Source organism: Agelaius tricolor, unplaced genomic scaffold (assembly GCF_023055355.1).
Source record: "Agelaius tricolor isolate 1412-34295 unplaced genomic scaffold, bAgeTri1.0.p SCAF_23, whole genome shotgun sequence".
Classification (NCBI taxonomy): domain Eukaryota; kingdom Metazoa; phylum Chordata; class Aves; order Passeriformes; family Icteridae; genus Agelaius; species Agelaius tricolor.
The window spans coordinates 11950568-11967093 of NW_027269283.1; the positions used below are offsets into that span (position 1 = coordinate 11950568).

The 16526-nt window shown below is 46.1% G+C and overlaps 1 protein-coding gene across 2 annotated transcripts in view; it reads right to left on the bottom strand.

Annotated features, from left to right (window-relative positions):
- Positions 1 to 7202: 7202 nt before the first annotated feature.
- TSHZ2 (teashirt zinc finger homeobox 2) overlaps positions 7203 to 16526 on the bottom strand; it is a 212030-nt gene continuing 202706 nt past the window's right edge. For both annotated transcript variants that reach the window (XM_071446571.1, XM_071446570.1), the window contains exon 3: positions 7203 to 16168. In XM_071446571.1, the coding sequence (XP_071302672.1) occupies positions 16167 to 16168 (2 nt within the window). In that variant the 3' untranslated portion in view covers positions 7203 to 16166. The remainder of the gene's footprint in view (positions 16169 to 16526) is intronic.

Genomic DNA, 16526 nt, shown 5'->3' on the forward strand with positions numbered 1-16526 from the left:
GCTTTTGGGGTGAGGCCTTCCAAACGTGGGAGCCGATGGCCAAAAGGATGTGGACATGCCCTGGTGAGTCCTGCCTGGCCTGTGGGGCACAGCTGGGGTCTGGAGCAGCCCTGGGGTGGGGCCCAGGGGCCGGGTGGCCCTGCTGGAGGGGACAGCGGGTGCTGTGAGCGCTGCAGCGCCCTGAGCCCGCTCGCCCTGGTGCTGTCCCAGGCTGGGTTCAGGTCAGCCACACAGAGCTGGCTCTTCTGCACAAGGCTGTGAGCTCTGCACAAATCCCAAACCCAGAGCAGCTCCAGTGCTGCCCGAGGAGGTGCTGGAGGTAAGAACCAGGGCAGGATATTCTGTGTGCTCGGTACCTGTGAGTGCCAGGCTCTGCTGCCTCTGAGCAGAACCTTGGGGTTTCAAACGCTGTCCAAAACAGCCGAACTCCAGGGTGAGTGTTCAGAGCAGCATCACCAACACTTGTCTGAGGGCTCTTTCTCTCTGCTTGTAGCAAATTGCCCCTTCAGATCCATCTCTGACTGCTCTGTGTCCTGAAACTGCAAGGAAGCATCTCGTTCTCACTTAGGAGGAAGAGCTAATATTAAACTAGCAAACAGTTTCTTCTCCCCCTTTGTGAAAAAGGAAAATATGCAAGTGCTTTCCCGAGCAGATTTCTCTGTTCATTTGCACACACTTGAGAAAAGTGCATTTAATTAGGATTAGCAAGTCTCTAAATTGCAGATGGTTCTCAGGGGAAAAAATAGTTATGAGTGCATTCATGACATTAAAATCAGTACATTTAATTCAATTTCATCTTAATATTAATTCATAACATCTAAAGTAGTAGTTCCTCCTGCAGATATTCATATGATCCAGGATTAGTGGGGCAAATGAGATCTGGCAGTTCCAAACAGGCTGCAGCATGATTACCACGTGTAATTATGCAGATTGGGTAATCACGTGCTAATTGCAAGGATGCCCATTTTGACACGCGGGATCTGGAGCAGCGAGGGTCAGGTGTGTGATAAGCTTTGGTTGGTTTGGAGTTCTTTGTTGGTGGACACAGAGTCCAGGATTGGGTCAGGGGTGAAATACAGCAAAAATCAGGAATTAGGGGAGCAGCTGGAGCAGAATTGCACGGAGGAGGCCGCTGGGATGAGCATCACAAACACGGAACGCTCTGGGTCAGGCTCCCCGTCCTGAAGGATCCATAGGGGAAGGTGAGGTGTCCTCCCATCCCTCCCTCACTGCGGGATCAGCTCTGTCTGGGCTGTCCCAGCAGCTTTTTATCCTCCTGTGTGTGAGATCAAAGCACCCCAACCCACTCCAGCCCTTTCTGCAGGACAGGAAATCTGGATTTTGGGAATCATAATCCCTCTCCAGAAGTTTTTCCCCTTTGCTTCCCCTCCCTTTACGCCTTTTCCCAGCACTCAGAGCTCCATCCTGCCGCCTCCAGGAGCTCACCCGGGTTGTTTTAACACCTCCCAAATGTCCCTGAGCCTCCGGGGGATGCGGGGAGGTTCCCTGCGCTCCGTGTGTGCAGCATCCCGAGAGAATCCCAGCGCTCGGGGGCACCGGGGGCTCCAGGGGCCGGGAAAGGCTCTGGGGACAGCATTCCTGGTGCCCGGGCTCTGGGGACAGCATTCCTGGTGCCTGGGCTCTGGGGACAGCATTCCTGGTGCCTGGGCTCTGGGGACAGCATTCCCGGTGCCAGGGCTTTGGGAACAGCATTGCTGGTGCCAGAGGAAAAGCACTGGAGCATCATTCCCGGTGCCAGGGCTCTGGAGCTCCATTCCCGATGCCAGAGCAGGGCTTTGGCAACACCATTCCCAGTGCCAGGGCAGGGCTCTGGAGCTCTGTTCCTGATGCCAGGGGAAAAGCCCTGGAGCATCATTCCCTTGCCAGGGCTCTGCAGCTTCATTCCCATGCCAGGGCTCCAGAGCTCTGCTCCCAGTGCCAGGGCTCTGGGGACACCATTCCCATCCCAGGGCTCTGCAGCCCCATTCCCGTGCCAGGGCTCTGGGATCTCCATTCTCATTCCCAGGGCTCTGGGATCTCCGTTCCCATCCCAGGGCTCTGCAGCCCCATTCCCATCCCAGGGCTCCCATCTCCGTTCCCGCTGCCCGGCGCTCCCTGCCCAGCGTTAGGTGGCGGTGTCGGCCAAGCAGCGGAGCCGGAGCCGCGTCCCAAGCAGCGGCTCCCTGTAAATTCCCGAATTAATCCGGAATTGCACAAAAGCCGCCGATGAAGGCAGCGCAGCCCCCGCAGGAGGGAGGCTCTGACCCCCTCAATAATCGGGAATTGCGGCATCACCCGGAGCTCCAGGCACGGGGAGATGAACAGGAGCAAACCCGTCCATCCTGAAAGGTTATCCCTGATTTTCCCTCCTCTCCCCATCGATATATCCTGAAATGTGTTGCCAGCGAGCGGATTTAGCTGCTGGCAAACGTTATTTGTGCCTACAGTTAATGAAGGGATGTGGCTGTGACGTGGGACACTTCAGCAGCACAGAACCTTCTGCATGAGCCGATTCAGCCACATAAATAATTGTGGGGCACACTGGCATTTAAAACTCATTTTGCTCATGTAAAATGTTTTCATTAATCCTCTCTGAAAGTCATGACCTAATTACTGATTTTTTGTCTTGTTGAATAATTGCAAAGAACTTTCCTGTGATTTCATCCCTTCAGTGGAGCAAGTGGGAAAGAGGGAACGGGCAGAGCCTGAGTTATCCATGTAAGCCAAGGAAACCACAGGCTCCTTGGTTTACTGATCATTCTGGAAAATCAGGAAAGAGCTTGCAATTAAAGCAAAAAAAAAAAAATTTAAAAAATCACATTTTGTCATGAAATATTATTTCAGTTTAGGGTAGTTCTGAATTTTTAATATATATATGTATGCTCTCAAAAGTCTAATTAAACATTGCTAAATAAAGTCGATCCGAGCAAACCCAATGAAATTTTAATGTCAAAGTTGAGCATAAATAGTTTGGGAAAAGAGAAGATCAGAACTGAGTGAAATGATAATTAATGCTGAAATACATTTTCACCAAACTTGATTTTATTTTTTTTGCCTTCTGTTCCTTTACAGCCCACACCCCCCAGAACCTCCTGAAAGCTCCAGGACATTTCCTGCCCCTGGGATGGCTCCTGCTCTCAGCTGGTGGCTCTGGCTTCTCCAGGGAACATTCCCAGGCCCAGTTTTGGGGTTTTTCCCTTTGTGGGACACCTGCCCCGTGCTGGTGCTCAGGGAGGGGCTGAGGATGAGATGGGCATTATTTAATTTCAGTTTCCTTCAGGTTTCCCTTCCCTTCCCTGGATTTCTGCTCTCCCTCCAGAGGTTCAAAGGTAATTGAACTCAGCATTTCTCTTCAAAGTGGGTCTTGTTAAAGTCTCTTTTGGCAGAACCTAAATCTGGGCCTTTGACATTGTGACAGAATCTGTTTTCAGGTTGAAAAATCTCATTCCTGATAAGATTTTGGGTTGTTTTCCTGTTTGACTCCAAAAGCCTGAGCTGATCATCTTTAAAGCATTAGCACAATTGCTTACAGATGGACTTTTCATATAAAAATGTGATTTCCCCCTTCTCCAACCAGGCATTATTGCTGTTTGCCTGGGCTCAGGGGCTGCTCCTTTTGTTAATTTAACCTCAATATGTTCTGGATGAGTTTAGCCAGAGCTATTGGTGTTTTATTAGCTTGGAAAAACAAGCAAACAAAATTCTTTAACACTTGTGACACTGTTCAGCTTTTGTCAGTTAAAGGGGAATATTGAATATACTGGTGCACGAAATGCCTTGGGTTTGGTTTTGGTTCTGGATTTTTATTTTTTTAAAGATTTGTTAATGATTTTTGGCACTGGATTTAGAGAGCCCAGTCTCAGGACACCTTAATCCCACCTGAACTGCCCCACACCACTGGCCTGCACACTCAGAAAGCCAGATTGAGTGAATGTGGTTGTGAATGCTTTAAAAGTAGAAATAAGTGATAGTTGGACAGCAAAAAGCACTTTTTGGTGGAGGGCATGAATGGTAACTGAGGAACTGTAGCTGTACTTGCATCATTATAAATTGAAGTTGAGTATGAATGTAAATCTGGCATCCATTTCTAAAAAAATAAATGTATTAAAGGTGGATTTCTGTGGGAAATCTGTTTTTTATGTGATTTAATGCTTCCTTGGTGCAGTGCCACCTGAAATGCCCAACCCCAGGGTGCACCCTGCTCTGCCTGGTGAGCACAGCTCCAGGGGCTGGGCTTGGAGAGGGCAGAGCCAACTGGGTCACACAGGAGGGGATTGGGGTGGATGGGATTGGGATGGGATGGGATGGATGGGATGGGATTGGGGTGGGATTGGGATGGGATTGGGGTGGGATGGATGGGATGGGATGGGATGGGATGGGATTGGATGGGATTGAGGTGGGATGGGATTGGGATGGGATGGGATTGGGATGGGATTGGGATGGGATGGGGTGGGATTGGGATGGGATTGGGATAGGATGGAATGGGATGGATGGATGGGATTGGATGGGATTGAGGTGGGATGGGATTGGGATGGGATGGGATTGGGATGGGATTGGGATGGGATGGGGTGGGATTGGGATGGGATTGGGATGGGATTGGGATAGGATGGAATGGGATGGATGGATGGGATTGGGATCACCCAGCCCAGGAACTCATCCAGGTGGGTTTGGGGCGTCTCCACAGGGGCAGATCCGTGCCCTCCCTGGGGCTGTGCCAGCTCTGCCCCCTCCACAGAAGGTTTGTGCTGGTGTTGAGGTGGAACCTGCTGGGTTTGGTTTCTGTTCCTTGTTCCTCATCCCACCGCGCTCATCCCTCAGCCCATCCCTGATCCTCGTGCCCAGCTGTTCCTGGGCACCCCTGGGCAGCCCCTGGCAGCCCCTCCTGGCACTGCCTGGAGATATTTCCCTCTCTGGAGCCTCTCCCTCCCACCCCATGGTCTCAGGACGGTGTCACCCCCCCCCGAGCTGTGTCCCCACCCTGGTGCCAGGCTCTGCTCCCTGCCTGCCCCATTCCCTGGGCTGTCCCCTCGTGCCCTGGCCCCGGTGCCCTCCTGCAGCCAGGGGGTCCCTCCTGAGCCCCCAGCCCCTCTGCCAGGCCATTTCAATTGAAAAGCACTCAGCAAAGGTAGGCAGAATTAAATTTATTCCTGAATTGTTGAATAATGTAATATTCGTGTTGTACATAAAAGAATCACAAACCACCCAGCCTGATTTTCCTATGAAAACATTTAACTTTTATTAAATCAAGACAGTTTTGAGGAGCAGAGGAAAAAAAAATGAAAGCAAAAAACAACTGAAGCAGCTTTCAAAGCTGCCCTGTAGCCAAAACATCCATCTGAAAAGCTGAAGGGTTGATTTTATTTGTTTGTTTGTTTGTTTGTTCTTCTGCTGGAGTGAATCACCAATAATTAAAAAAGCAAAAATAAAGGGAGAGGAGGGAGTTCAGCCCTTGGAATAAAGCAGAGCTGTCTCTGCAGGCTCTGGGAGCTGCCCCCAGCTGGTCTGGGGTCTCCAGGGCTTGGGAACGCTGTGCTGGGGCAGCAGGGCTCTGACACTGGGGGGACGGGGATCCCTGGGCATCCCTGGGCATCCCTGGGCATCCCTGGGGATTCCTGCTGGTCCCTGGGCATCTCTGGGGATTCCTGCTGGTCCTGGGGATCCCTGGGGATTCCTGGGGGTCTTTGGGGATCCCTGTGGGATCTCGGTGGATCCCTGTGGATCTCTGGGGATTCCAGCTGATCCCTGGGCATCTCTGGGGATTTCTGGGGGTCTTTGGGGATCCCTGTGGATCCCTGTGGATCTCTGCTGATCTCTGCTGATTCCTGTGGATCCCTGTGGATTTCTGTGGATCCCTGTGGATCCCTGTGAATCTCTGCTGATCCCTGTGGATTTTTGTGGATCTCTGCTGATCTCTGTGGATCCCTGTGGATCCCTGCTGATCCCTGTGGATCCCTGTGGATCTCTGCTGATCTCTGCTGATCCCTGTGGATCCCTGTGGATCTCTGCTGATCTCTGCTGATTCCTGTGGATCCCTGTGGATTTCTGTGGATCCCTGTGGATCCCTGTGAATCTCTGCTGATCCCTGTGGATTTTTGTGGATCTCTGCTGATCTCTGTGGATCTCTGCTGATCTCTGCTGATTCCTGTGGATCCCTGTGGATTTCTGTGGATCCCTGTGGATCCCTGTGGATCCCTGTGGATCTCTGCTGGTCCCTGTGGATCCCTGTGGATCCCTGCTGATCCCTGTGGATCCCTGTGGATCTCTGCCGATCTCTGCTGATCCCTGTGGATCCCTGTGGATCCCTGTGGATCTCTGCCGATCTCTGCTGATCCCTGTGGATTTCTGTGGATCCCTGTGGATCCCTGCTGATCCCTGTGGATCCCTGTGGATCCCAATCCCAGCCCCACAGCCCAGGGATGCCACAGCCAGGTGAAATCCCCTCCCAGCCCAGCCAATTCCAGCTTTGTGGGGCACTGAAATCCTCGGGGTCGGAGCTGCAGGTGAGGCTCCCTGCAGGCAGGATTTGGCCCCGTCCCTGTAAAACATTCCTGAATTCCCCTCAGGGCCCTTGCAGGGAAGGGGCAGAGGACCCAGAGCTGGAGTTCAGCCAGAGAGGCGAGACAAAGCCCAGGGGAAGGCAGCAAACCTGTATTGGCAGACAGCAAGATGAATTGGATGATCTAATAGTCCTTTTCCATCTCGAAGTTTTATGATTCATTTGTTATTTTAGCCATCTATATATATTTTTTATTTTACCCTAGAGGGGTTTCTTGAAATGTGTGCAATATATTCCTTAAAAAAAAAAAAAAATCACTTTAGGAAGAGGAGAAGAGGTCAGTGTGGCAGGATCAGGGGCAGTGTGGGGTGTGTGCAGCACAGGGATGGGGTGGGATGGGCTGGGTGTGTCCCCAGCCCATAAATAACCCCACAGCCAGAGGAGGGAGAGGGGAACACTGGGAGGGACCAATGCAGCCTGGTGGCGTTGCTTTCACCCCCTTCTTTTTCTTACTTTAAATTATTATTATTGAAGGGAAAAGAGCTTGCAGAAATCCTGGGTGAGTTTTACTGAAACAGGCACATTCCTGTGGTTTTTTCACTCCCACAGCCTCTCCAGGTCAGTCTTTTTCTTTCTCTGCAGAGAAAGAAAGGCAAAAAAAAAAAAAAAAAGAACGAAAGAAAAGAAAAACCCACACAAAAATCAATCCATCAAATGTCATTACAGATTTATTAAGCCTGATGTAGAAAGACTTTTAACAGTAACATCTTCAGAAAGCATAAAAAGAGCACTTCTGTTCAGTCTTGTGCTTTGAAAATCTAAATATATTTTTATCATATAAATAATTCTTTTCATGTTTTAAGTGCATCTGTTTTTTTTTTTCTTTTTTTTTTCTTCTTTTTTTTCCCCCTTTTCAAATTTCCATTTTACAATTGGCCAAAAAAACTGAAGTCTGCATTGACTGAAATGAAGCCATTTGCAAAGCTAATGATGTTGTGAAGCATGTCTGTGGTGAGCCATATCAGCTAGATTTCAGAAAGGTAGTTCAATGAGTGCAGCATTAAAATGAGGGACAGCCTCCAGCAAAATCATAATTGAACACACCCAAGTCCTTAATGTCTGCAGTTGGGTTTCCTGATGCAAATTACGATAACATTTCAGATGTGAGCAGTCGCTTTCCAGTAGCTGCAGTGGAAAAGAGACATTTTATGCCACAAAGGGAAGAATTACCATGTTTAAAAATGTAAATAATATATGTATAGAAACCTTTTTTATGGAAATGAGGCATTCAGGATTATGTGAACAGTTTGGGCTATTTTTTTTTCCTTTTAAACACAACAGATAAAGATGTGTGATCTATTATTCAGGGCTTTAATTACAGTTCTAAAACTGCAGTGATTTTATTAAAAAAAAAAAATCCCTGGGCATAAAAAGTAATGTTTTCAGTGGGAAAGTTGAGGGATTTTTTTTTTTAATACAACGTGTTTACCGTGGTGAAAATACAGAACAAAAAAATCACCATGAATAGATTTCAATGCTACAAAATCATACACAGAAATACATCTTAAATGCTCTGGAATGCAGTCATCTTCCTGTAAATCAGAAAAGGCCTTAGATAAATAGGTTTGACCTGATTTAAATTTAATGAGATACATAGTCCTGATTGTTAATAATTGGTTTGGGGGAACCCAAAACAATAAAAGCAATAATCTCCTCTAGTATAAATTATACGAATTTATTTAGCAATCAACCGAAGGGGGTGTGGGGTGGGGGGGAAGGCCATTAACATTATCAATTTGTTTAGCTGAAGTTCGTTATAATAAGCAAATAATTGGAAGCCAAATTGCCAGGCAGGCTTGGAGAAAGCGATCCTGGGAAGACGCTGTGTGCGATGGAGCTCTGGGGCCGCTAGATGGTATGGTCCTCCCAGCAGAAAGGGCTTTTTCCATGCAAGGCCCATTCATAATCATCCAAACCAAGTGAAACATGGTTTTGATTAAAGCAGCCTGTTGGCTCAATAATCTCAGTAATTTTAAAAACATCCTTAATGTGGAAGAAGAACACTGCAATGTCAGAGATGGCCTTGGGGCCCATTATAAACAGCAACAAAATAAATAAGGAGAAGAAATGAGAGGTCATGAAAACAAAATTAAGCTAATGTTTCAAATTTTGACAATTATGAATTGTTCCTCCAAGAAGACATAAAAAAAAATTAATTCAGGCACTATTAGATAAAATACAAAGAGAATAATTGTACATGTATGAGTTTCCCATGGGACTAAGCATGCTTTAAAAGCAAAACTTGACTTAGATTTCCCCTCTTCCCCCTGCCCCCCTTTCTAGCCAGCAATTGGGCAGGTCTCATGCAAACACAGACTTGCTTCTCCGAGTTTCTCCAAAAACTCCTCTCTAATTCCTTTATCAGCCATTAAAAGATGAAGACCAAGAAAACAAACAAACAGAAATTACAAGCGTATTTTTGATGGAAAAAGAAAAATAATATCCCCCATTATGGACCTTTTTTTTTTTTTTTGTAGGAAACCGAAACAAGCAAATATAACAAAATCTGTGTTCATAACATGGCAATATAGTTAATATATACAAATATGTACAGTATAAAAATGCATCAAAGGCGCAACTTTTCATCCAAACAAGCTGCAGTGCCCAGGAGGAGCAGCTTGGCCCCCTCCTCTCTAAGTTACAGGCAATATGTTCTGTACAGCATGCACTGGGTACAAAATGAGTGCAGGAGCACCGAGACATTCGCCAGGGAAAGTCACCGCCAGCCCCTCGCGAGGGAGTCCCGTCTGCCTTGTTCATATAAAAAATGGGTTTAATCTTGCCTTTTTTGGCCATTTGGAGTATATACATTTGTGGGGTTTTTTTTAAAGAGAAATGAGCTTTTGATTCTTTATTTTCCTTATTGTTTTCAAAACAGGATCCTGACACCACGGGTCACAGGTGGAACCTGAGGATGCTGCCAACAACAAACGTGCGACGAGCGCCGGGGCAGAGCAAACCCAAATCCAAATTCACCAGAGTGGCCAGCTGTGCTCCATGCCTGAAAGGGGGGTGGGTCCCTCCTGATTCGTGCTGGCACGATCCAGGTAACAAAACCCAAAACAAACACACAGAGTAAAAGACCAACAAAGGATTAAGAAGAGGTGCCCGAGCACGAGACAAAAGGGCGCATTGTAGCAGAGACATAGGACAGAGAATCCCCTGAGCCAAATGAGAACTGTTGAGCTTGTCAGCGTTTGCAACCTGTATTGCACATTCCAGCATCTGCTGCGGGGTAGAGCCAAGGCCCTGCCCTGCACATCCTGCAGGTTCCTGCTGCCAGCAGTGCCCAGCTGCTGCCCCAGCTGCCTGCTCGGGCCGGGATGCACAAACACACCCACACCTTGTGCCCGTGTCTGACGGTGCTGGGGAAATGTCTGTGTGCACCTGCATGTCCTCCTGCATACACACAGATATGCCATTCTTAAATGTTACCTGGACCAGCTTCTAAGGGAAAATATTGCCCCCAGACATCTCCCACGTTTCAGGCAGCTGGGAGGATGTGTGATGCTGTGTGGGGATGGGGAAAGCGTTCCTTGCCTTTAACATGGCTGCATTTTTGCAAGATGTTATTTTTGTTTTCTTCATGAAATACTGATCGTTTTTCCCCCTGCTATCTCATCTAAGGAATCTAATGAAAGAATTTGTTGCCTTTACTTAGATCAAAAAAGGAAAGGGAAAAAAAAGTTTGCTCAGCTCGATGGTGTGAAGTGGAGCTGTGTGATCCGCCAGGATTAGTGTTTAATCTGTTGTCTCAAACAGGGCTTTTTACAAAGGCCTAAAGACATTTCATGAGCTGAGAGAGATGATGAACTGGAAGTTTATTACTCTGCAGTTAAGTCCAATGGTACAGCGAGTTCACTTTTAAAAATACTCTCCAAGAAAATATTGTGCAAACATTTTGGTACAAGAAATAAGTGCTGTCTGAAACTTCATCTACTCTTCACATCTCCTCTGGCATAATGAGGGCAAAAAATCCACCACCAGACAGAAGGATACTGGGATGAAAATGCTTGCACTGGTTTAAAAGTGGTCCAGCAGAGCAAAAGGAGCTGTACCACTATGAAGTGCTTTATAGTGATACAGCTGGTGTTATTTTACACGCATGGTCACATCAATATCAAAGTTTTGCAATCACCTCCCTGACATGACTAAAAACCTTCTCAAGTGCAGGAGATTTATTTTGCCTGGAGCTACAGACTGAAGTTTGCTGGATTTGTTTTCAAAAATGCCTAAATATGTTCAGAATTTGAGGGTGGGACCACGAGGACGGCGTTTGGAGCTGGGTAGACAGAGGGTAAATCTGCTGGATTTGAAAGGGTGGCTCTGGATTTACACAGGAATAAATGCATCCAGAATCTGGCCTCTGTTTTTCAGACATTGGATTGAAATGGGAGAGAGGTGGTTGTAGGGAGGATCAGGGGGAGAATAAGAATTCTGAATTCTACATGCTTTACACTGCAGGAAATAATGAAGAAAAAAAGAAAACCCAGGAAGCATTTCTGGAATAACAACCCAGTGGCTCACCCAGGGCCATCAACCAACAGGCTGATTTTGAGTTCAGGTGCTGACAAATTAAGATCTCATTGATGAAATGTAATTGAAATCTGCCTTTAGATGCATGTCCTTTATTCTTTTGTTATGTTTAAAAATATTGCACTTGCTATGGTCCAAACTGACACAAATGTTCAAAGGTTGGACTCAATGGTCTTGGAGATCTTTCCCAACCTAAATGATTCTGTGACATAAAAAGGCTCTGTTTGCACCCACAATGTCCAACCCAAACTCTCCAGCACCATTATGAAAATGTTCTTAGTTCTAGTGAAATTCAGGAACTTCTTGCTGACCATTTCCAGCTGAGGACAAGAAAAGCTGTGACCTGTGGGACAAATTGTGATGGGGAGCAGAAAACCCAGGCGAGGAAAACCCCAGTGTCAGTGACCCTGCTGTGAAACCCAACGAGGAGCTGGTCTGGGGGCTCTGGGGTGGTATCCAGGAGTTACAGCTCCATAATTCCTAACCCAACTTCCTAGGAGCAGAAATGGCACGTCTGTGCTGGGAGAAGATGGGCACACACCAGTGGCACTTGCTGACAATCCATGGAAGTGGCTCTCTCGGTGCTCCTGCTTGGGGACAGATGGCCTTTAAAGCCTGCTGTAATTGCAAGGTATTGATCTGGAATCTGTGATCAATACTGTCTTTATAGAGAGAATTTTAAATATAAATTGCATCGTATATCTGTTGGTGAGGACAAAAGCCCTGTGTGATGGAGATCTCCCTCCACCAGCCCCGGAGCGACGATGGAAAATGGACAGGGGACAGCCCAGCCAGAGCCACCTCTTCAATCTCTGCCAAAAATCACGCTGCCTTCCTCATTCCCTGCTGTTCCTTACAGGTTTGATCCCAAAATAACACCCCCAGCATGACCCTGAGTGTCTGGGATGAGGCTGGATCAGGCTGTGGGGAACCAGCACAGCGCCGGTGTCCCCTCAGCAGCTCCTACAAAAACACCAATATTTCTTTTTCCTGGTCACCTCAGGCAGCTCGTTTTCCATGCCAATCCTGCACGGGTGCTTCCCAGTGGGAATATCCCTTTCTGGTTTAGAAGCTGAACTGTGGGTATGAAGTAATCAATAAATATGGCACTTTATCAAAACATGATTAAGAAACGAAAAAGAGGCCAAAAATTAGGGAAACAATCCTGCCATTTGAATGCATGAGAGTTGGCTCAATAGCCTGTAAAGCTGGCTTGGAAGGCTTCACCCCCTATAGTGCTAATATATATTTATTGATTTTTAAAATGACTTTTTATATCCTCCCTGATCTCTAAAAAAGCTAGGGAGGTCAGTCTTGTAAATACTTTTACAAGTAGGTAATAAAACCCATAATAACTTGCATTGACAAGTAATTACTGGGCAGGTTTGTTAGCAGATTCTCAAAGATATTCTTTTAACCCAACAATTACTATTGTACTAATGACAGCCATTTTTAAAGTGAAGTGTCCTTCTCCCTCTCAGCTTAAGTAAAAAAAAAAACCTGGAAAAAACACCTGAGACTGATCTACTGAAATTCTTATATATTAGGCCCCAAAGGGATGCTAATTACATTTCCCTGTTTTAAAATAGAACATTTTTTTTTTCTGGTGATATGGCTTATTTTGACATGGATGGTGGCGGGAAGGGAGCTCTGGTTTCTGAATAAATCTTTCAAAGCAGTGTGTAAGGGTAACAATTCTTCCTGCTTTATTTCAGTGCAAGAGCATAAACAGCTTGGATATGTGGCGTATCAATATGCCACTTGTTAATGAGTAAGGGCGTGAATCATAAATATTCGGCTGTTTGATCACCAGGCTTTTAATTAATGTTTTGATGATCTCCAATAAGAATAAAAGTCAGAACGATAGATATTGAGTAGCGACGACAGAGAAAAGATGCAATGATTTTTTTTGTGCTACCTGATTTATATGACAGAAAAACTATCAACTCATCCAGTTTCGTACAGAGAAAAGAGAGGAGAGACGTACATTTTCCCTTCTTTATATCGTATTGTAAAAAAAAAAAAAATAAAAATCACTTCATTCAAATGTGTACCTAAAATGTTCCCCGAGGACAGCGATGCAGGCAAAATGATCGAGCTTTAGCACCGTGTGATAAAGGTTTGTGGCCAGATTTTTAAACAGAGCAGCTGCTCCCACACAGTGAAGACTCCTGGGACTCCTGGCCTCCCTCAGGGGTTTTGGCCTCACCAAAATCTCCCCAAACCTTTGGAGCTCTGGGGTCCTGGTGGGGCTGTGAACCCTATGGTCACCCTGAGGGCACCACAAAGGCTTATTTCCTGCCAAAATTGAGCAGCTGGTGCCCCAGATAGCCCCAGCTCTGGGTGCTGTGGGCTGGCTGGGGACCCCAGTCCTCCTTTTTGTGGGAAGAGGCTCCCGAGAGCTCCTTGTGTGGGAATTCCTACAGCCTGGCCTTGCCACAGGTGCAAACCCCTGCATGGAGAATCCAATTAAAAACCAGCCAAACTCCCGGCCGTGACAGCACCAGGGCTGGGAGCTTCACTGCTACCTGCTGCCAGCAGCCCAGTATTTTCTCTCTGCACCCAAAAGCTCAGGGAAAGGAGCCACACATGCAGTTTCTCCCCAGGTTGATTTTCTGCAGTGCTCGTGGCCTTTGGGTTGGCACCACAGGCCCCACCTTGTGCAACTTCACCTCATAACTCTGGCCTGGGCTGTGCAATTTAACAGCTTCTGAGGAGCTCGATGCTAATGCATTGATTTTGCTTTAATAGAATTTTGTTGTCGATGGCCGGTGCTCAGCACGGTGCAGGCTTCAATCTTAACCCATCTGAAGGCTCTGCTCGTTTCCAGTTGAGCTCCGTTCATTTCCAGTTGAATAGGTTAAGCAAAGACAGACCTCACTGTTCTCAATTCACTTTATGATCCTCCCATCATAAAAAATAATATCAGCACCTTGCTTTTCATGTCAGAACTACATTTGAGCTGCTATTCCCTATGCCCATGAGTAAATCCCATAAAAGCCGCCCCGTTGTACTGTCGCTATTTTTCCTTGTGGATGATTGATTGATGGATGAGTGCTGACACTTCAATGAAGCTATTTCGACTGCCATCTCAATCCGATGATGTGAGGGGTATATTTTCTGTCCATGCCTCATTACTTCAGAATGACATTCCTGGAACTTCATTTACTTTTTCCCTCCTTCCCTCAAGCGCCATATTTTTTCCCATCTAGGTTATGCATGCCATAAAAAAAGCAATTTGCTATTATATGTGGCATAAGGGCAACACTTTCCCTAGGAGGTAAATAAGAAGGGCCTTTTTTTCTCCTCCATGTTGAGTTTAGGGATCATGTCAAAATTTCCCAAGCAGTGCCAAAACAGGCCCTTCTGCACAGGCCACAGGGAATGCAGGGAACGTATTTAGTCTGATTTTGTGACTGCTGCACTTCAATTATATCCTTGAACATCGTGAACAAAACAACAGGAAAAGACACTCCAAAGCCCTTTCTGATTTGAGAAAGAGCCTCTTCTCCACTTGTGCCTCGCATACTTTGAATATTTCATTTGCCACGGAATAGCGATTTACAACTTGATCCAGACTTATTTTTCCTTGGAGAATAGGGGAAGTTCATCGTTAAATGCAGAGATGGATTTGTCTACTGGAGGTTGTTGTCTCTGAGCGAGAGCAAGCAGGGCTGCGCCTGGATTTCCAAGCAGTGCACTAGGAACAGTGGGACTCGTGACATTGGCATATCCTGGAAGATTCTGGGAGTTGACTTGGGACCCGATTTTAATCTGTGTAATACAGTATTCCCGTTAATAATAATGTATAATTAAGACATCCGTTAAAAATCCATAACGTTAATTTAATGGAGAAAATCTAATACAGTTCTATTGGAATTTTTACGTTAAATTAACTTTAACGGGCTTTTAATGGATGTCTTAATTAGATCTCATTATTAACGTGAATATTCCACAAATTAAAATTGGGCCCTCGAAGTTTTAATGAAAAAAGTTACAAGCACAAATTTGAAATTGCCATTTTTGTAGCCCCCTTCTCCCAGGTCGGGGTGGGTTTGAAGGCACGGCCGGCGGTGCTGGCCGGGCCGGACAGAGCTCGGACACCAGATTCTGATCCCAGTGTTGGTGGCACAAATCCAAATTCACTCTGTTGACCACAACAGGGTTTCAGATTTACGCTCACCTAACTGAGAAAGGAACTCTACTTTTATTCTTTTATATCTATATATAGATATTTATATAGTGATATTTATATATAGATATATCTATATTTATATAATGTTCAATAATCTAACAATAGTACTTTTGTTTAAAAATCCCTCCATCCCATATGTCTCGTCATAAACCGTAATGGAGATTTAAATATATATATATATCTGAGGAATAAAACAAACTGAAAATAATCCATTTCAAACAAATCTTTGGCAGCAACATGGTTAAGCATAACTATTTGAACAACTTGCACAGAAGATTAACATTGTTCAGAGGTTTTTTGGCTCAGAATCTGTTTTAACTTAATAATTCTTGTACTTACTGTGATGTATTGATCCCTAGTGCAATGACTGGATTGGGCAACCCAGGTGCAACAGTAATAGCTGCACAGAATAGAAACATTTCCTTTAGACAAACTATCCCAAAGGGGTTATAAATAGGAAATGGACATTACCATGAAAAGTAAAGCTTCCAATGTGACTGCATCTTGTGTAGCACACTTGGACATTAAACTATGAAGAATTTTTTTTTCCTGTCAAGTGTTACAAATTGACGAAATAAGTACATCAATGTTCTCAGTCATTATCTTACTTCAGTGGCACTTTGTTTTAGTGACAGCAAAAAGGGACAGTGGAGACCAGACAGCCCCAGTGCAGTTTATCAATGAAAATCTAATATCGTCCATAAGCAGGGGAGTGGAAATCAATACTTCATTACCAAATTGTTAGTGAGGATGAAGAAGAATAGCAGGAGTTTTTTGGCAGCCTCCTCGGTCCGGGTTGCTGTGAGTTCAATGTCAGGGCCGCGGTGGTGAGCGGGGCCGGGCGCGGAGCTGGGCTGGAGAGCTGGACTAAGGCAATCGTCCTGCAAGCACAACAACAACAACAACACAGCCACAGTTACACGGTCTGCAGCTCACAGCCACACCTCTGAGCAGGCACTTCCAGCCACGGAAATGTCTGCAAATCAGCTCTGCTTCATTCTGTGCACCCACAGGCTCACAACAAGCCAGGGCACACGAGCGTGGGTGGAACCCTGGCTCCACAACCATGGAACCATTCAGTGGGTGAACTCCTGCTGGTGCTGAGGCTCTGCCTGGTCACTGAGCCCCTTACTCTGCTTCTTAAACTTGGAGTTCCTTCCTGCAGCCAGCCCAAGAGCAGGCTCTAAAATCCTTGTGGAGAGTTGGACATCTCAGTACCCACACAGTGTCTATTACCCC